The sequence below is a fragment of the Indicator indicator genome, chromosome 37, assembly GCF_027791375.1.
Source record: "Indicator indicator isolate 239-I01 chromosome 37, UM_Iind_1.1, whole genome shotgun sequence".
In the NCBI taxonomy this organism is placed as follows: domain Eukaryota; kingdom Metazoa; phylum Chordata; class Aves; order Piciformes; family Indicatoridae; genus Indicator; species Indicator indicator.
Genome location: NC_072046.1, coordinates 510,271 through 530,892, shown reverse-complemented (window position 1 = coordinate 530,892; position 20,622 = coordinate 510,271). Strand labels below are relative to the sequence as shown.

The 20,622-nt window shown below is 47.8% G+C and overlaps 2 protein-coding genes across 2 annotated transcripts in view; both read left to right on the top strand.

The window, feature by feature from the left end:
* Positions 1–4,835, top strand: part of KCNH6 (potassium voltage-gated channel subfamily H member 6) — a 44,235-nt gene extending 39,400 nt beyond the window's left edge. The window contains exons 12-16 of the mRNA XM_054396545.1: positions 174–273; positions 522–809; positions 1,365–1,545; positions 3,947–4,145; positions 4,545–4,835. Coding sequence (XP_054252520.1) covers positions 174–273; positions 522–809; positions 1,365–1,545; positions 3,947–4,145; positions 4,545–4,835 — 1,059 coding nt within the window. The remainder of the gene's footprint in view (positions 1–173; positions 274–521; positions 810–1,364; positions 1,546–3,946; positions 4,146–4,544) is intronic.
* A 2,711-nt stretch (positions 4,836–7,546) lies between these two features.
* On the top strand, positions 7,547–19,711 carry DCAF7 (DDB1 and CUL4 associated factor 7). The gene is made up of 7 exons (XM_054396552.1): positions 7,547–7,684; positions 14,217–14,375; positions 15,027–15,138; positions 16,114–16,232; positions 16,870–17,079; positions 18,861–18,978; positions 19,513–19,711. The coding sequence occupies exons 1-7, from the start codon at positions 7,547–7,549 to the stop codon at positions 19,683–19,685; spliced, it is 1,029 nt and encodes a 342-aa protein (XP_054252527.1). The 3' UTR covers positions 19,686–19,711.
* The last annotated feature ends 911 nt before the right edge of the window (positions 19,712–20,622 follow it).

Genomic DNA, 20,622 nt, shown 5'->3' with positions numbered 1-20,622 from the left:
GCTTGTGGCCATGGCACTTGGAGCCCTGTTTTAGTGGCCATGGTAGTCTTGGGTTGATGCCTGGACTCAATGATCTTAGAGGTCTTTTCCAACCAAAACAACTCTATGATTCTCTGATTCCATGGGTGGGACACGACCCCTGGCCATGGTGACCATTCCCTCTCACCCCTCAGGCAGACAGCGTTCCGCGCTCGCCACTCAGCGAGGAGTACGACTGCAGCTACCGCCGCTCGCACCGCCGCAAGCACTCCCTCTGCCAGCCCAGCAAGCCAGGTGAGGCCCCCAGTGCCAGCAGAGCCTGGCTTGCAGGGCTGGCAAGCAGGATCATCCTTTAATTACTGCCCTGGCAGGTCCCCAAAGCTGTTGGTGCCTCCATCCCTGCAGACCAGCCTTCGGGACACCCACGCTGCCTTCCCTCCCTCTCCTTAGGATGTCCCAGCCCTACAGGCACCCTAAAGGGGATGGGGGCTGATTTTCCATGTGTGATGCTCCCCAGATTAATCTCTTGTGCTGCCCCACAGACCCAGACACGGGCATCTCTGATGCAGAGCAGTATCACACCTACTCAGAGCTCACCAACCCGCAGGACCCGCTGAGTAAGGAGCAGTGGGACGACCTGGGCAGCAGCACCACTCCCTGCTCCCAGACCAGCGATGATGAGGCCAAGACTGGCAGCCCTGTGAAAGCAGAGAGCTTCCCCACGTCCAAAAAGAATGACTTGGCTCTGCCCACACTCAGCCTCATCACCACCAGCACTGGCGACAGGGAGGCTGGCAAGCAGGCAGCGCAGAGCAGCCAGTCCTATGCAGGTATACACAGCTGCAGCCAAAGCTGCCTGGAGGGTGGTGAAGGATGCTTGGGCTTGGTGGCCTTGTTCTTGGTGCAGAGCCAACAACTCATAGATTTGAGAGCAGACATGCTGGTGGCCAAGGGGGTTTGCTGCTTTTTGTCCCCAGTAGTGTCTCTTCTGTCCCTGTCACGCTCTGCAGTTTCTCCTAGCACCCAGAGATCCCTTTAGGGCTGCCATGAGGGGCCAAATGCTAGGTGCCTTCTATAGGTATGTTGGGTGGCAGTGATGGACCATCCATGGCTGCCTTGTGTGCCAGGGTGATGGATCCCCATTAGGCTATGTGCCTTCTATAGGCGTGTTGGGTGCCAGTGATGGACTGTCCATGGCTGCCTTGTGTGCCAGGGTGATGGATCCCCATAAGCACCCTAGGTGCCAGGGTGGTGGACTCCCTCTGAGCAGCACGTATGTCAGGTTGATGGCTCTCCATGAACATGTTCGGTGATAGACTCACCTCCATGCCAGTGGGGCTGGAGGATGCAAGACAGAAGTGCTAAGATATCTGTTCTCCTTCCAGCCACCCCCCTGGACATCCCCAACATGTTCACCTTCTGGGAGGACCGAAGGCCAAACCACAACCCAGAGTCTCTGCAACACATCTCCTTGGTACAGAGCTCCCAGGATGTTCCCCTGCACAACGACCACAGACCAGGGCAGATTGAGTCCAGGCTGGAGCTCCTGCAGGCCCAGCTCAGCAGGTAGGCAGGTCCCTCATGCACTGGGTTGGAGACCAACCAGGGTGTCTCTGGGCCCTGGGCACCTTCTACTTTCCATGAGTAGCTGCAGTGGGCTCTGTGCAGCAGATGTCACCTCCTGACCCCTTGGGTCCCCACACTCCTTGGGGAGGTGGTGGCAACACTTGGCAAAGGCAGCATCTTCTCAAACTGCAAGCCGTGGCCCTGGTTCCAGCCCAGCATCTCATGTGCTGCTGTGCCACCACTCCTGGGAACTGCTGCTTTGCTATTGCCTTCATACTCAGTGCAGTCACAGATGTGAAACCACCCACAGGCTCACAACCTGAGCCCTTTGCAGGCTTCCTCTTCCTGCTTCAGGGGCTGCAATCGAGCCTCATGCACATTGTGGCCCTCTAAATAAGTTAAAAAATTAACCATGATATGTTGAACCAGAAGGAAGAGCCCACACTGATATTGCATTATAGGTGAGATCCTGACATCTGCCAGTCTTAGAGCCCCAGGACTTACTGAAACTGTTTGACAACATCAACATTTGCATCTTTTCATAGGATCATAGTATGTTAGGGGTGGGAAGGGACCTTTGAAGACCACCAGCTCCAACGCCCCTGCCAGACCAGGACCACAGAATCTAGCACAGTGCCCCAATAAGGACTTGCAGTGCTCCAAATAGGACTTGCAGTGCCCCAATAAGGACTTTCCAGTGCTCCAAGTAGGACTTGCACTGACACAGGTTCAGAAGGTTAAAATAATTAATAGGCTTCATTTATTAAAGTGACAGATACAACAGATTTGGGATAAATGCAGTGACTGCAAGTGATGGAGCTCGAGTTAAGAAATCCCAGGTAACATCCAACACAGTCAGAGATGCAAATCTTTGCAACAGCTCCAGTGGATCACAGAAATGCAGCCAAAGTTCAGCTGTCTATTCAGTGGGCAAATCTTACCAAGATGGGTCCTTGTCTTGGGTGAAGGAGAGCAGCACAGCCCATGCTCCATCCTCATCTCTGCTAAATCCAGAGATGTTCCTTTTGTGGATTCTTTTACCCTTATCTTCACAAGACTCTCTCCTTCAGCCATTTGGCTGGTCTTGCCCCTCTGCTGGGCACTGGTGGGGCCACACTGTGAATACTGGGTTCAGTTTTGGGCCCATCACTACAAGAAAGACATTGAGGGGCTGGAGCAGGTCCAGAGAAGGGCAATAAAGCTGGGGAAGGGTCTGGAGAACAGGGCTAGGGAGGAGCAGCTGATGGAACTGGGGGTGTTTAGTCTGGGGAAGAGGAAGCTGAGAGGAGGCCTCATTGCTCTCTACAGCTCCCTGAAAGGAGGTTGCAGTGAGGTGGGGGTTGGTCTCTTCTCTCTAGGATCAGGTGATAGAATGAGAGGAAATGGCCTGAAATTGTGCCAGGGAAGGTTTAGGTTGGAGGTTAGGAAAAATTTCTTTCCTGCAAGAGTGGTCAGGAATTGGAACAGGCTGCCCAGGGAGGTGGTGGAGTCACCATCCCTGGAGGTGTTCAAGAAATATGTGGCCATGGCACTTGGGGACATGGTTTAATAGCCATGGTGGTGTTGACAGTTGCACTTAATCTTAGAGGTCTTTTCCAACCCAGTCAATTCTAAGATTCTATTTCCAGAGGTAACATAAACATCTCTTGCTTGCAAGCATCTCAACCTTGCTCCTGAAGCATGCTCAATTAACTTGTGCTCCTGTCTCATGAGGCTGGGCAGTCATCCCACAGGTTTAAGGGCCCCAGGCTCTCCCACCCATGGCTGCTGCCCATGCTAAGCTCATTTTCGGTGTCTCACCACCATGCCATCCCCTGCAGCAGGGACAGATCTCCTACCTACTCTGTAAGCACTGCCAGGACTGTTTCCTGTGAGGGGAACTGCATCCACTCCAACCAGAGCTGCTCATTTCACTCAAGGACAAGGCCAAAGGAAGGTCCCTTCTTTATTCTCCTTTTCTATTTCCTCCTATTCCTAAGTAAAAAATGGTTGGCATCAACCTGCCTTGCTCCCATCTGTCAGCACAGGCAGCTGGCCTGGAGAATTGATCCAGATTAAAACTAACCATTGCAATTTTTTCCCTGCTCCGGGGTAGTTTTAGCTTTATTCAGTTCCCTGCTTTAGATCCCAGTGTAGCTCCACAAAAAAAAAAAAAAAAAAAAAATTGGGCAGAGGATGATTATGTATGGCAGGAGAGAAATGGCAGGATTGATCTCTCTGTGGCAGTGCTGATTTGAAGCTCTGCTAAAAACCGCACCGAGCAGCACCAGGCAAAGCATCATCACCCTCGGGCTGCGGAATTGGAACCTCCTCCCCAGTGTCTCCCCTCCCAGCTGCCAGGCTGGCTCCCATGGGATGCTGCAGGCTGCACGGCACTGACGCTGGGCTGCTCTGTCCCCAGGCTGGAGTCCAGGATGTCGTCAGACATAAATATAATCCTGCAGCTCCTGCAGCGCCAGCTGTCCCAAGTGCCGCCCGCGTACAGCCCCATCTCACCCTCCTCCCACAACCTGGCCATGTACGGCATCCTCCCGCGGAGCCTGGAGCCGCTCGCCCCCTGTGCACCCCCCGAGGACAAGGAGAGGACAGCCCCAGAGCAGGTAAGGCCACTCCTCCTGGCTCCTGATCTCCCTTCTACCCTGAGCAGGCAGAGCTGGTGGGCCAGCGGTTCCCTTCAGCCTCCTCACACACAAAGCACTGGTGGGTCCAGGCAAAGCCCTGAGGTCTTGAAATGGGAGTATGGGAGTATGGAAGTAGATCTTGAAAGGGGAATAGATCTACCTGGAGATACTTCTGTCCAGAGCCTCACTGGTTTTGGGACACAGCCTGCCATCTCCAGCACTACCAGGTTGCCCCATCAGTAGGTGAGGAGCTGAGTTCCTCTACTCTGAGGGTTCTGAGGCAAAAAATAACACCTGGGGGCTTGGAGCCTGCAGGGGTGAGGAGAGAGTGTGGCTACTTTGTTTTGTTTTTTATCTCCTTATCTCCTTTGCCAACAGAGCCCAAGCTACACAGAGGTGGAAAAGTTCCACTTGCAATCCAGGGACTCCTTGTCAAGCAGGATGCACCTTGCTATGGCATCTGACGAAACCATGACAGTCTACTCCGAGCAGGAGCACCATTCCCCATCTCTTCCAAACCCAGAGCCTCCTCCCCACCAAAAGGCACCAAACAGCAAGGGACTCTTGAGGGGCTCTCGTTTCCCTTCCCTCCCTGAGCACTTGGAGGCATCTTCTGAGCATCAGGACATTCAGAGACACCTCTCCGACCCAGTGCTTCCTGGAAGTTAAGAGATGTGGAGGCTGCAAAGCAAGTCAGGAGGATCCTCAACTGCAAGTGAGCTCATTTGATGTTGATTTTGACTGCAAGAGTAAGACAGAGGACAATGCCATTGGCTCAGGGGTATAATTTGTAGCTGTCTTCTGCCACCATGAAAGGAAGTGTAGAGTGGCTGGCTTCCAAGGTCAACGTTTTCCAGCGGTTCCCATAGAGTAGATTTCATTTGCACATTATAGTGAACCCAGAGCAGTTCATTCTTATGGCCACCAAGAATCTGGCTAGGCCAAATGGTACCCAGCACCTCTTCCTTGCCAAGGCTTCCTCTAGAGAACAGTGCACGCCAAGTGAACCACAGCAACCAGAGGAGAGCAAATCCAGGCCACTTTGCTGTCAGCTCTTCAGAGCGGGGACCATTGGGTGGTACTGGGCTTAGCCCAAGGGAGCCTGTGGGCATTACAGAAAGGATAGTCACCAGAGGAGGAGGAGATCTCCACAGTGCAGTGCTGCAGGGAGCACAGGTGGGAAGCCCAGGACAAGGACAGAGGACGGAAGCTATCCTTGTCCTGCTTAACTGCCACTGAGAAACTGAGGGCCAACAGCCCCTGCCACTGCAGCATGCTTCAGCATGAGTCCTAGGGCACTGACTTCTCCAGCAAGGCCAGTTGCCACTTTGCAGAACCCAACACACACCCCACAACTCCCCAGATAAACCCCACTGGTCACCGGCCTGGGCATAAAGCACAAAACTCAAAAGCACAATCCTGGAAAGCTGAAAAGCCCCAGACCCCTCATCTCCAGCCTTTCCTTCCAGCTTCTCTCTTTTGATAAAGGTTTAATAGGTGCTTCCTCCTCCCCAGCAGGCATTCCCCATAGGAGAAGCTCACGTAGCACTGCCGCCTTGCCCTTTGGTTAGATGCTGTGACAGTCCTAGGCCACCTGCTCAAGTAATCTATCCACTTCCCTTTGAGAGTAGTAAAACTGTGAGCATCTCTTTCTCTGGAGTTTTAGTGTACACTTTGCTAATAAAGATGTTTTTGGCACCTAACATGGGTTACAGCTGTGTTTGTTGGGAGCATCAGTGAATTCATCCCTGGCAGTACAAAGCACAGATGCTTATCTACACAGACCCAAGAAAAGGCTGTGATCAAACCTCAGGTACTTTAATGAGGGAGTTCGGGGCTAACAGAGCCCCCATGCAGGTCATACAGGTCAAGGATGGGGCCTGGGAAGGCTGTGCTGAGCAATTCTTTCCCTATAGGATGCAGTTCAGGCTCAGCAGGAATCTGCAAAAGCTGCTCTTCTGCTGCATATGAGAAATGGCCTCACAAAACACACCTCAGGCAAAGATTACACCACGAGTCCTGGCAGCAGGTGGGACGTCAGATGAGCACAGCAATGTCTGAAGCCATAAAGCCCATCCTACATCCCTTGCTGAAGGGCACATGGCTCCTGTCCAAATGCAACAGGTCCGTCAGGAGGGCTAGACCCAGGATCACCCATACCAAGTACCACAGGGCCCCGAAGTGAGGACAGATCTTGTGCACTCAGGAGGAAGTTAAACCTGCCTCTCACCAGTCGATCTCACTCTGTGGAGTGATGTGGGGGCTACAACCAGCCGGCAGCCCCTTCCCAGGCCCCAGGCAGCACAAAAGGGTTATTTATAACCCGGGCCGGCCCAGGTTTTATCTCCCAGCGGCCAGGACACCTCCTCCCCATCCTGTGCCTCGTCCTGTAGAACCAGGAGGCCTTGAAGCCTTCCCAGGACGTGCACACACACCCCGGGGATCGCCCTCACCCAATGCCAGGGCCTGAGGCACCCACCAGCCCCTGCCGTGAGGGAGCCGTGATGCTACGGGGGCAGAGCCAGCCGCAGGGCCTCGGACCGCCCTACCCCAGGCAGGAGCAACCTGGGAAGCCAGTGCCCACCGGCGTCCCTTCCCCGAGCAAGGTGCCGGGAACACGCCAATGCTGCCAAAAACAACCCCTCATAATGAAGCATTGGTTATTCAGCAACTAGCCCCCTCCCTTTCACCACTCGGTGGAAGCGGAACCCCAACACGCGGCATCACCGGGGGCCCAAAGTGTCGCCCGACTGCCTCCGACTGACGTGACTGACACCACTTCCAGCCAATCCATTGTCAAAAAGAGCTCAAGGTCCCACCTCTCTCCACTGCGACCCCCGGTAGCCAGTAAGATATCGAGAAGGAGCGTGGCCGCCCTCTGAGGCGGGGCCAAGCACACCGGTAGGGTGTCTCAGCCAGGAGGTGAGCGGCCGTTTGGAATGAAGGGCAAAGCAACCAATAGAAAAACGGAAAGGGTCAAACTGACGGGTAAATTACCAAATAGATGCCCGAGACTCTAAGTGACAGGCGATATAGCCAACGAGCACGCAGTGGGCGGGGCTCCGCGTGTGGTTTCCGTTCCCGTTGTGTGAGGGGCCGAATCCCAAACGGCCTCCGCTCTGCTCCTGCTGCCGCCGGGGTCTGGAGCCGGGCCTGGGGGCGCGGCGCCGAGGTGCGGCCTCCCCCGCTCCTTGCCACCCCTCCGGCCTCTTTGCGCCCCGGCCGGCTGCGTAGCTTCTCTCCCCCGGCGCGCTTCGCCTTCTCGCTCCTTTCAGTCAGGCCCATCTCTCCCCTCCGAGCCCAGCCCGAGCCCCCCCGCCTCGGCCAAGACCGGTGCTCCCCTTAGCCCCGCCGCTGCCCGGGGTCCCCTCGGCCGAGCCATGTCGCTGCACGGGAAGCGGAAGGAGATCTACAAATATGAGGCGCCCTGGACCGTGTACGCCATGAACTGGAGCGTCCGACCGGACAAGCGGTTCCGTCTGGCGCTGGGCAGCTTCGTGGAGGAGTATAACAACAAGGTGGGGAGCGGCGGCGGCCGGGCCCGGCTCTACCGGCATCGGGCGGCGGGGCTGGGACAGAGAGAGGGGGAGGAGAGGGCTGACCCTCTTCATCCTAGCGGCTTAACCGGCTCCCTACTGCCGGGCACGGCCCCCGCGATTGATGTAGCTGGAGGGAGTTTTCCTGCCTTGTCCTTGGCACTGGGAACTGATTAGAGCCGTCAGATGTTCCCCTGAAGTGCTGGGTGCCGGCCTAGATTCAGACGCATTTCCTTCCCTCGAGCCCCCAGCTGCTGGGAGACCGAGGGGCTGGGGGTGGGGAGAGCTATGGGGGGTGCTGGTGGCAGCTCCTCAGCCACAAAGGTCCTTTAGTCTGAGCGTACCTGGCCTTATATTTTTCAATACGAGCAAAAGTTTATGGCCAGCACTAAAGTTTGTGCATGTACAGTATGTCTGAGACTGTGGTGGAAACCTGCTGTTCTGATGTGCTGTGGGGGACTTTCGTGTGGTAACTTTCTCCATAACTTCATAAACGACTTACACCAGTTCCTCAGAACCTTTACTTTCCTCTGAGAACAAGGGTGTAATGAGGCACGAGATTATATCTTTGGTGCTTTCCTGCCAGATATGAGTGGAGAACCTTACACTGGTAGCAGAAACTACATGTTCACCTCTCCAGACACTTGTATAGGCGTTTCTGAATACACTTTAATTGTTAGCCTGGTGCAATGAATTCACATAAGTGGAAGAAAGATGAGGAAATAGGCATATATAGAGAGCATTCTGAAATTTGTATGAAGCTAAAGGTTTTGCAAATACAACTGTATGTTTTTATAGCCTCTGTGCTTTGTAGCTTGTATCAAATTTAATGGAGGAAATAGTTGGTGTCAGAAAGTGTTGGGGTTTGGGCTTTGTGCAGGGATGTAATGAGGTGATGGAGGTGGGGGGAGACATCTCTTGCAGCAGTTAAATTTCTGTGCTTGCACTAGTCCTAGGCATGATACTTCTGAGCACTTTGTAGTTCAACCAGTATGAGTTGGCTGTGTGTGAGCTGGCATCTCATACAGGTGAGCACTGCTGTTGGTCTGGGAGTGCTGCTGGGGAAAGAGGTGGATCCCTGAGCTTCAGAACTTTTAATTTGTTTGAAGACCAACTTGAAAGTCTTGTGGTCTGTACTTTGAAAAGCTCAGACTCTAAACTTGCAGAGACGATTTTTGTGTAAAGGAGGTAATATAGGTTAATGAGGGGGATATATTCATATTGCCTTTACCTCCTCAAGTTTGGACCATTCTCAGGGGTTGCTCTTGATTTCAGCCTTTTCATTTCAGGCTTCACGTGTAAAGGAGGTGACTCAACTCCTCTCTTTTCAACCCTTTACAGTCATAGTTGTTGCAGATACAAATTGTGTAGGAGTGTGTAAGTTGTGCTGCTGCTGTCTGTAAATATTCCTCAGGGTTTCTCTTGACTTTTGAGCTTCAGGAATGACTATTCTCTTGACTTCAGTCCATATAGGCACCACATGCTGTGAGGTCTCTGTGGTGTAAAGAGCTGGAAACCACTTGTATGAGAATGAAATGCCAACCTGGATGCTGCTGCTGCTACAGAAGTAAAGATGATGTATGATCACAAATTAAACTTGGATAATAAATGGAGTGAAACACAACCTTCACTTTGAGAAGATTTGCTGTGTCTCAGATAATTCAGAGGTGGGGGGAAGGGGTGTTGTGCTTTTCTTGCTTGTTTGTTTGGGGTTTTTTGTAGTGCTTTCAGTACAACATCCCACTGTAGGAAGGTAGCTAACAGAGAGCTGTCTTGGGTAACTCCAAGTGGTGTTGTTGCTTAGAGTATTGATGTTGCCCCCTTTACTTTGGGGAGCAGACTAAACCTGGGAGTGGTGTTTCATCTGCACTGTCTTTATGGTATCTGACTCTCTGAATCTTTTAGATGGTACTGCAACAGGGAATAGCTTCACGCTCCAGACTGGGAAGTCCTGGACAGATATGCTGCAGTTGTGCTGGGTACACACTAGTTCTAAACTCATCCAGCACCAGCTTCTGCCCCGTGTAAGTGGTATAATTAAAGGAACAAAGGGAAGGAACTGATGTTGCCCTATTTAAATAGCCCATAATGTGCTGCAAAAGGTCTGGAGCAGTTGGGTTTATAGCCTGACTTCTGGGGTAAGCAATAATACCAGATTTTTACAGGGCATGTGTGAAAGCTTTGTCTTCCTGCATGATTTGCCCTTCACAGTTGAGATATTTCATACTGCCAGCTCCTGACATCAAAATACACTTCTAGGTACAGTTGGCACTAATTAAAAGGATATTAAAAACTCGTTTTCATTTAACTTTCTCTTTGCACTCAGCATCTTTAGAAGTTTCTCACAAGCTCCAAACATCATTTCTGTTCCTGATGTTGCAATGGTTTCTTCCACAGAGCTGCCTTTCTCCCTTACACTCACATACTTAAAAGCATGCTCTTGGAAGAGCAATTCTAGCTTGCTTTAAAATCTAACCAAATAGGTGAATATAAAATCTAACCAAATAGGTGAATATATCTTCTTGTTATTACTCTTCTGGCTTAGGGTTTCTTTTAAAAAGACTTAATGCCCCAATTGTTTGTTGCAGCAGATGTGCCCACTGTGAGAGAATTACAGTGAAAGAAAGAGGAGAGATTCTTCTCTGTTTCTGTAATAATTATCAGAGCTTGAAGTACTTAGAGCTTACATATTAAAAATGGCTGTTTACACCTCTGTTTTGTGAGGAACTCAAATCTATTGATTGCCAAACCCTAATTTACTGTTCCCAAACTCTTCTAACCCCTGTCAACCCCACACACCAACAGACCCAAGAGCAAACCACAAAGGAACACTTTGAACCCCACAGAAGTTTTGTTTCAGCTTGTACACCTTTGTTGTCAGATCACTGGTACCCAAAGTGAGATGCCTTACTCCGGTTGGAAGAGCTCAGATTATTTGGTGTAGTTTTTCCTGAACTTCGTGGGTTAGGAAACTGCTGTCAGCCTGTGTAATGCTTCACAGATCACTGGTGTGATGGGAGGGCATGGGAGTGTTCATAAATGACTGCCACAGGCCTTCTGACGGTGGCTTCATGGATCAGGAAGCACATGGAGAATGTCAGGAAAGGCTGATTTTGGGATCTTATCTGCAGGACAAAATTAGAGCCTGGTTTAGGTAACAGTGGAGGGAGGTGCTGTACCCTGCCCCCTGCCATCTCTGGAGGAAGCTGACAAGTTATGACCATGTGCTTCCCATGTGTTGCCCCCATCTCCTGAACAGTGCCTTGAATCAGAGAGCTCAGGCTGCTTGTTTTACCAGAGTAATTCTTTTCTGTAAGGTTTAGTTGCAAAGGAAAATTGATTGTGTGTTAAAGATTAATTGGTGCAGTGAGATCTTTGATTGTACGTGACCCCAAAATAATTATAACGTCTCACTTGTAGTGGTTACTAATTAGATTACAGAAATATAGGGGATTTACACAAACAACTGTGAACTTCCTTCGCTGTTCCTCAAACCATGCCACAAAAAAGTCAGCTGTTAGCAAATTCCACATTGTGTTAATTCTGTGCCTGCTTCTTTTGGGTCATGTTGGAGAAGAGAAGGCTCTGGGGAGGCCTTAGAGCAGCCTTCCAGTACCTGAAGGGGGCTACAGGAGAGCTGGAGAGGGACTTGTAGTGGTAGGATGAAGGGCAATGGCTTTGATCTGGAAGAGTGGAGATTTAGACTGGAGATTAGGGAGAAATTCTTCAGTGTGGGTGGTGAGACACTGAAACAGGTTGCCCAGGGAGGCTGTGGATGCCCCATCTCTGTAGGTGTTCAAGGGCAGGTTAGATGAGGCCTTGAGCAACCTGGGCTGGTGGGAGGTGTCCCTGCTTGTGCCAGGAGGGTTGGAATTAGATGATTTTAAGGTCCCTTCCAACCCAAATCATTTTGTGATTCTATGAAATGTCATGTTTTGGGAGTGTGCTGATTAGAGACACTTCTTTACTCAGATGCACTGGTCCAATTAAGCCATGTGTTGATAAAGGCTTGGATTTTGATAGGAAAAGCCACGTCCAATTTTATCATATCTTGATGTATTGGAGAAACAAATTATTATTTAGCATGCCTACCTACTGTCACAGCATAATTGAAAAGCTAATGGAGATGGAACACACTGATCCTCATTTTCCCACTGGAATGAGTTACAGGGAGATGTAAAATGGTTCAATTTGTATCCTGACTGACAGTTACTTCCCTATTAGCATCACCTCAACCTTATCTGGGCTGGACTTCAGGCACTCCTTCGTGCAGTAACTGGCAGCTCGCTGCAGATCTTGCCTCAGTTGCAGGAGGGAGAGACAAGGCTTGAATATAATCAGCATCCTGAAAATAATTCCATCATTCTCTTTCCTCATGGTCACCCTGCACAAGAGGGTGAATGGAGGGATGCTGCAATCGCTCTATGTGGTCGAGTCCAAAGAGAAGAGTCATACCTTTGAACATGCTGAGCTAGGAAAGAACAGAGCTTCTCAAGCAGTATTTTCTGCTCCTGTCTCTAGGCAGACCAATGACTCCTGCTCAGAGTTAGCCCAGGCTGCTGCCAGGTCTCACAATCGGTGTCAGGCACCTGATCTTCAGCAGCTGCCAGGAGCTCTGCTGTTGCTAATGCAATTTTTGTTCTCTAACCTGACTTGCACCTAAAAAATGTCAAAGCTCACAAAGATCCTGGGGGGCTGCACAGTCGTTGCTTTATCTTCAGATCTGAGGAAAGGATAAACAGGAATGTGTGGTGCAGCAGTGAAAGTGTGTCCTTTGCTGTTTGAGATTTGCTTGTGGTTATGAGTGTGTTGATTGCTTTGTGTAGGCTTAATGCACTTATATTGAGCTGCAAACAGCATCAGCAAAGGAGAAGAAATGATTAGAGGTCATTTGTCTTCTGATCCTGACCTTGCCACAAGATTTTCTATCACCAAGGACAATTTGCTTCCTTTGTAAAATCCGCTTAGTATTTCTGATCCCTAAAGGAGTTAGAAAGCTTTTTGTCAATCACTGCTGAAGACTGGGAGATTCTTGACTGATTCATACTGGAGTGTGAAGTACAAGGAGCAGCTAAAACAGTGTGAGGCAGACAAATGCATAGTTTTTAGAGGCATATTTGGGTATGGGTTTTAGGGTTTGTTATGGGGTGAAGAGGATGGATGTCATTGTAGCAGGAGGTGAGGTTTGCATTGCTTAAAAGCATCTCTAAATGGGCTTGCAACTGCTGATGTTACAGTTTATGATCCACTGAAGCATTTGTTGGTTTTCTGTTAGGTGGACAAAAGATGGTAGATTTCCAGTCTAGTTTTTAAAATGTGCCTCTTGTTCACAGAATGTTAGGGGCTGGAAGGGACCTCAGGAGATCATCTAATCCAACTGCCCTGCCAGAGCAAACAACCAAATGGCTTATCCCAAAATATTTAGGATTTTTCCAGATAAACATCTTAGGGAAAAGTCCATTAAGCCCTTGTTCCCAGGAGGAAGCTGCTGTGTGGAAAGTTACTAGGAAGTTCCTATGGTGAGCAGCTTACAAACTAATTGTAGTGAGCTGTCCCCATAATGTTTGTGTTTGAGCAGCAGTTCACACAGTGGGGGCTTTCATCCTGTTTGGGTCTTGCAGCCACTGCTGGGTTAAACACACCCTTCCAGCACCATGTTGTTGTTCTCTGAGCACTTTCTGACATGTCAATATTTTTCTAGTAACATAATGTCTGGGACTTGGAGTATTACTTCAGGTGTTGTCATGGCCAAGCTATGTGGAGATAGTTTCATGTTTGCTCTGTCTTACATCACTCTCAGCTGGGCAAATTAGCCCTTCCCACTGTCATTGCTCTGCAAAAAAAAAAAAGAAAAACCCTAATTTGGAATTTAGCTACCTAGGATCTTTTGGCAGAGCTGCTTTCTTGGTCTGTTCACACAGAACATTTGAATAATGATGTAAATATTTTAGCTTCCCAATTCGTGTTTTTTCAAGTTTGACTTCTATTTTACCTTCTCTGTGATTCGTTTGTATATTAATTTTGTGCAGTTGTGACAGAAGGTTTTAGGTAATGTGACCTGAAAACAACTTGCTAGCTGATGTGATCTGCCCAAGAATTCCACGATATGGCCTTTAACTGTGGGTGGTTGTTGTGCAAACTACAGCTTGTCCTGCTCTCTGAAGATGACATTGTCAACATCACCTCAGTTAAAAGATGAGTGCAGTAATGCTTGTGCAGTTGAAGTCTGATTTAAGCTAGGCTTTGCAGTGTGGAAGAGAGAAGGGTGGACTTTAATCCTTTAGGACTGGATTTCAATTCATTTGAGATCATCTCTTCAAAGCCAGAGCACTCTGATGATTATATACACTTCACTTTGCTTACGTGCCCCAGCTAGGAAGCAAAGCTTTCACAATTTATCATTCCACTGACATGATGGTCCTTGAGGCCACAGAAGGTGTCCTTGTGAAGTAAAACTCAGTCTTAATGCTGGAACCATAAAGGAGTACTTTTACAAAATACTTTCTTCTTACAGGTGCAGCTTGTTGGTTTGGATGAAGAGAGCTCAGAATTCATTTGCAGGAACACCTTTGATCACCCTTATCCTACCACAAAGCTTATGTGGATTCCAGACACCAAGGGAGTGTATCCAGACCTGTTGGCAACCAGTGGTGACTATCTGCGAGTGTGGAGAGTGAGTAAATCCTCCCTAGATCAAAGATGAACCATGGTGTTGTGTTGCATATTGATCTATTTTCACTCAAGACCAGATTTTTTTTCTTGAAGTGAGTTACTTTTGTTTCAGTGTTCTTGCCCTTGCTGCAGTGTGGAGGTTAAGACATAAAATCAAGTCAGAGCACTGAGTAATTTTTCTTAACTGCAATAATGTGCCTGAATTACAAAGCCTATAGGAGAAGCAGAATTATCATTGTAGTTGCTGTTTTAATCACCTTGTTAAAGATCAGAGATGCATAGAATGGTCTGGGTTGGAAAGGACCTTCAAGATCATTTGTTCCAACCCCCTGCCATGTGCAGGGTTGCCTCCTCTAGACCAGGAAGCTCAAAGCCCTATCCAACCTGGCCTTGAACGCTTCCAGGGAGGGGGCATCCACAACCTTCCTGGGCAACCTGTTCCAGTGTCTCACCACCCTCACTGTCAAGAATTTCTTCCTAATCTCCAGTCTAAATCTCCCCTCTTCCAGCTTAAAGCTGGATTTTCCAGAGCTTTAGGATGTAAATCCAAGAGGAAAGAAACCCAGGATTAACACCTTGTGTTTGGGAAGTGCAAGTGGAACAAGTGGTGTGATGTTGCTATTTTAAGTCCACTGTTTCACTTTCTCTGAAGGTGGGTGAAACAGAGACCAGGCTGGAGTGTTTGCTGAACAATAACAAGAACTCTGATTTCTGTGCTCCACTAACATCATTTGACTGGAATGAAGTGGATCCTTACCTTCTAGGTGAGACTGACAAAATGCTACATTTTCAGCATGGAAAACACAGCCTTTTTGAATTTAGTCTGGTGAATTCTGGGCTGTGACTGACTGCTGCCATTGCATGTTGATTTCTACATCATAGAAACTGCCATTGTCTTAGGTTAAAAATAACATAAATAAAATTTGAGCAGCTTATTGAGACAATTTGCATGGAAAGGTGCCTTGTCCAGTGCAGACAGGGATTCTCACTTTTCAGGGCTGGCAAGCTGTTGTCATAGTGCTAATTAATGATGTATATGAACTCCTGTGACTTACTGCAGAGTGTTCTGGAGTGGATAGAAACCTTAGGTACCAAGCTTTGTCTTTTGTGAAGCCATTTCAGCAGCAAGAGTAAAGTCAGGAGCTCTTCATTCAGTTGGAGGAGGGGGCTGAATGATTAAGGTTTAATTATAGCCTCTGGGCCAAATTGTGAATCCAAGATGTCTGATCCAGCAGAGGCTCCCAGAAGAGTACAGTCATTTATGTCAGAGGGATTTGCCCAGAGATTAACAGTGATAATATGTCTTAGTAATTATTTACTACATGATTTATTTTGTGCGTGTTGCATCTCTCATCTCTTAAGAGCTTTACTGCTAGCCCCACCTTCAGTCCACAGGAGCAATCAATTAATAATGACATGCTATGGCCACGCTGGGATTGAATCTGGGGCTTGACATGCACTTGAGATTTACAGGATGGGAAAGTTGATCTCAGAGCTGCATCAGGCTTCAGAATAGATTGAAGTAGACATGAGCTATTTACACTTTATTCCTGTGTGGAAGAATCTTCCTGCAGCTAAAAGGTTTGGGTCATTTAAATGCACAGTGGATTGTGAGCTTGATTTTAATTGTCTGCTGTTCCTTGTAGCTCTTTTGATCTGGAGATGCTGAGGGGATATTAATCCAGTGATTAAATAATTAGTGATAATATTAATGTTGCTAACAAGTGTTTTTGTTTCAGGTACCTCTAGTATTGACACAACCTGCACTATTTGGGGTCTGGAGACAGGACAGGTTCTGGGAAGGGTAAATCTGGTCTCTGGCCATGTGAAGACCCAACTTATTGCACATGACAAAGAGGTGATGGCTTGCTTTGATTGTTTGCTTGGCAGATTTTTAAATGGTAGAAGGTGAAGATAAATCTGATTTCCCCCTTTGGTCTTGAAAAATATAATGATCCTAAAAGATAATTACTCTGAGATTATTATAGATATATTGTTTTGAGTACCAAACTAATTCAAACTATACTCTTGGTTATCAAAACTACTCTGTTTTCCTCATCAGAGAATCTGGATTGGATGATACCCTTGTCTTACTAGATTATGCTCTAAAACATTAGAAAAAAAATGAAGTCAACCAACAAACTGGAGTTGAAATCAACTGCATATCAAAGGCAATAAACTACTTGCAGGATTCTTTCATTTTAACATCCTATTTTTCAGCAATTAATATCAATTTCTCAGATTTGGCTATTTTTTTTTAATATGTTTAATTTCAGTGAATGATCCTCTAGTGACATAACCCTTTTAAGCTTTTTTTTTTTCCCCCCCTTCTTTTGACAAGGGAATGACTTAAACCTTGCTGGGAACATTCAAGCAGTTGACAGAATGTGTCACAACTTGATCTCTATCCATACATAAAATCCACTTCTCTGTGATTTAGGAGGCAGTGTGCTCATTAAAGCTGTGTTTGTTCTCTCTCTGCTGCTCCTGAGCAGGTGTATGACATCGCCTTCAGCCGCGCAGGTGGCGGCAGAGATATGTTTGCTTCAGTGGGTGCAGATGGCTCGGTGAGGATGTTTGATCTTCGTCATCTGGAGCACAGCACCATCATTTATGAGGACCCACAGCACCATCCTCTGCTGCGTCTCTGCTGGAATAAGCAGGATCCCAACTATCTTGCTACAATGGCCATGGATGGCATGGAGGTGAGGTGGTTGTGATTTTATTCTTTGGGAGGTGGCTTCATACTAATTGTTAGTCAGCCCTTTAAAGTATGGGGGCAAGGTAGATTTAGGTTGGACATGAGGAGAAGCTCTTTACAATGAGAGTGGTGAAATATTGAAACAGGTTGCCCAGGGATGTGGTTGAGGCCCTGTCCCTGGAGACATTCAAGATCAGACTTGACCCCAAGCAGCCTGATATAGTTGGAGATGTCCTTGCTGACTGCAGGGGGTTTGGACAAGATGACCTTTAGGTGTCCTTTCTAACCTAATGTAATCTGTGAGTCTGAATCAGTGTCTGCTTGAACTGGGGTATGATTAATTGGAACAAGTTCTGAGTGGTGTTTCTCAGGGGTGAGTACTAGGACTGGTGCTCTTTAACATCTTTATTGGCTACATGGACAGTGGGATTGAGACACCCTCAGCAAGTTTGCTGACAGCACCAAGCTGTGTGGTGCAGTCACACACTGGAGGGGAGGGAGCCAGAGGGACCTTGAGAAGTGGGCCAATGTCAGCCTCAGGAAGTTCAACAAAGTCAAGTGCAAGGTCCAGCACTTGGGCTGGGACCATCCCAAACAAATGGAGGCTGGGTGGAGAATGGATGCAGAGCAGTGCTGAGAAGGACTTGGGGGTGCTGTTTGAGGACAAGCTCAATATGAGCTTGCAATGTGGATTTGAAGCCCAGAAGCCAACCACATCCTGGGTTGCATCCTCAGCAGTGTGAGCAGCAGATTGAGGGAGCAGATCTCTGCTCTGCTGAGATCCTCCCCCTGCAGTGCTGGGTCCAGCTCTGGAACCTTTCTCCTGTGAAGACAGGCTGTGAGAGGGTTGGGGTTGTTCACCCTGGACAAGAGAAGGCCCCAAAGAGACCTTGCAGCAGACTTCCAGGATTTGAAGGGGGCTATAGGAGACCTGGAGAGGGACTTTTGACAAAAGCACAGAGTGACAGGATGAGGGGAGATGGCTTCAAACTGGAGAAGATGGATTTAGCATAGACATTAGGAAGAAATTCTTCCCAAATGAGGGTGGTGAGGCACTGAAACAGGTTGTCCAAAGAAGTTGTGAAAGCTTCAAGCTTGGGAACATTCAAAGCAGATTGTCATGGGCCTGGAACAACCTGTATGTGCCCCTGCCCATGGCAGGGATTTTGGAAGTAGATGATTTTTAAGGTCCCTTCCAACCCAGCCCATTCTGTGATGGTTCTATGATTTTATGCTAAGTGGTACTTCATTCTTACTGCTAAGGTCCCTTCCAATCCAACCCATTCTGTGATGGTTCTATGATTTTATGCTAAGTGGTACTTCATTCTTACTGCACTAAGTTCAGCAGGACCCTGAGAAGTAACTGTGGTGTTATAAACTTGGAAGCTCTCTCTGGCTCCTCATTCAGCTGGTGTTTCAGAGGGGTCTGAGCCAGCTGGATGGTGCTTTCCACATCAAATCTTAATGCAGGTGTTGGAGTCACCTTGTTCTTTCTCAGTTCAGCACCCAAGGCAGTATGTCTTAGTTTGTCACTTGTGCTGCTTCAGGGAAGCACAATTCCTTTGCCCTTGTTGCATAACTCACAAACTTCCCTTCTGTGAGGTCTGACTCCTTTTGAGGCACAGTAACCAGCTGGAAGCTATTCCTTGAGAACAGTGTTTGCTTGCCAACCACGTCCTTTAGGAAAGGGCTGTGTTTATAGCCTTGGTTCAAAATGTTTGCTTTTCTGCAGTAATAAAAATGCAAGTTATTAATTGGGGTTTTTTTTTCTTGTTGCTTCTGAAGGTTGTGATTCTAGATGTCAGAGTTCCCTGCACTCCTGTTGCCAGGTTAAACAACCACAGAGCCTGTGTAAATGGAATTGCTTGGGCACCTCATTCTTCCTGCCACATTTGTACAGCAGGTAAGTGTGAGTCCTCCCCTCTCTAGCTGCCCTGGGAAATCTGAGAGCCTTTTGCTGCAAAACTTGCAAAATCCTCTCTCTCCAAAGCTTTTCTGCAGTTCTGCCTGCCTTTGCTAAAGAATAGCTGTGGTTTAGAATCCCTTTATTAATGACCTCCCTAAAATTTTTGTGGAAATAGACACCTACTGCAGCTTGTTTTGGCAGTAGTGAGCCCAGTGCCCAGACTGCATCTGCTTTGGCTAAGCTCTCTTCTTATTTTAATGCTCCTTAGGTTTTTTTTGCAATCTAATTCTTAAGTGTTTTCAATTTATATGAGTTCCACTGTTTGCTTTTCAATTATGTCCTGGATAATGTGTAATCCAAGCTTCTGTTTTTGGAGCATAGTTGTATCATTGTATCTCTGACTTGAATACTCATTGGGACTCAAACAGCCATATCCTGCCATAGCTTCTTGGTCCATAGGCATCTTGATAGCCATGCATAGGGATCTCGTTGTGCTTTGATTCTCCTTCTGAATTCCTCTTCCCTTTGCAGCTGATGACCATCAGGCTCTCATCTGGGATATCCAGCAAATGCCCCGTGCCATTGAGGACCCTATCTTGGCCTATACAGCAGAGGGAGAAATCAACAATGTACAGTGGGCATCAACTCAGCCAGACTGGATAGCTATCTGCTACAACAACTGCCTGGAGATTTTGAGAGTCTAACATTACTGCTTCGTGCCACCCTGAGGCAGGGCTGTATAATTTCCCCTCCCCTCTAAAGTAAGAACAACACAAGTGGCCAGTATCTGTTGTTGCTTTGCATCTACTGTTACAAGAAACTGTTACAAGAATCAATGACAGGTGTCTCCTGTCTCCAAGACTCTAAAATGCAGAGACGTGCTGAGCCTCTTGGACCTTCTGGGTTCTGATTTTCTTTGTTGTTGGGTTTTTTTTTCGCCCCTCAGTTAAAATTCTGTATATTTGTTGACTGTATTAATAAGCTTCAGGCTTTTCAGTTGCTGCATATGTCCGTGTGTTTGTCAGCCAGCTGAGGCAGCACATCAACTAGTTTAATAGATGCAGGTGCAAAACAAGGTGGGGGAAGACAATGATCTTAACAGCCACCTTGGCAGGAATCTTTATCATTCCTGTTGTTGCTGCCTCTAAACTGTTGAAACATTTGTATGTTTTTTATATATTGGGCTAACTTTCTATTGAGTAAGGTTTTTCTCCCTGATTCTTACTTTTGATATGTGATCCACTTCCATATGCCCACAGCAGGATCTAACTATCAATACAGATCACAGTAACACTGCAGGCTCCCTGGCAGTAAAGGCCTGCCAGAATTAACTGTTGCCTTGGCTCTCTCTATTCCTGGTTACCTGGGCAGAATTTTCTGGTGCTGTGAAGTACAAGTACTTGTTGCACAATTTCTTTACACTTTTCTGATGCTAGAGGCAGTTGTTACTATGGTAGGCCTTATTTTTCAAGTCTGACTGAATTTGTATGTATCCTGCAGTCGTGTTAGCTAACAGAATGGTGATAGGTTTCAGAAAGAAGATACATGCATGACTTAAGCTCCCAGGAGGTAAACAACTCCTGGAAAAAAAAAAAAGATGTGATTTGTAATGGACTTGGCATTGATGCTTCCAAACAAATG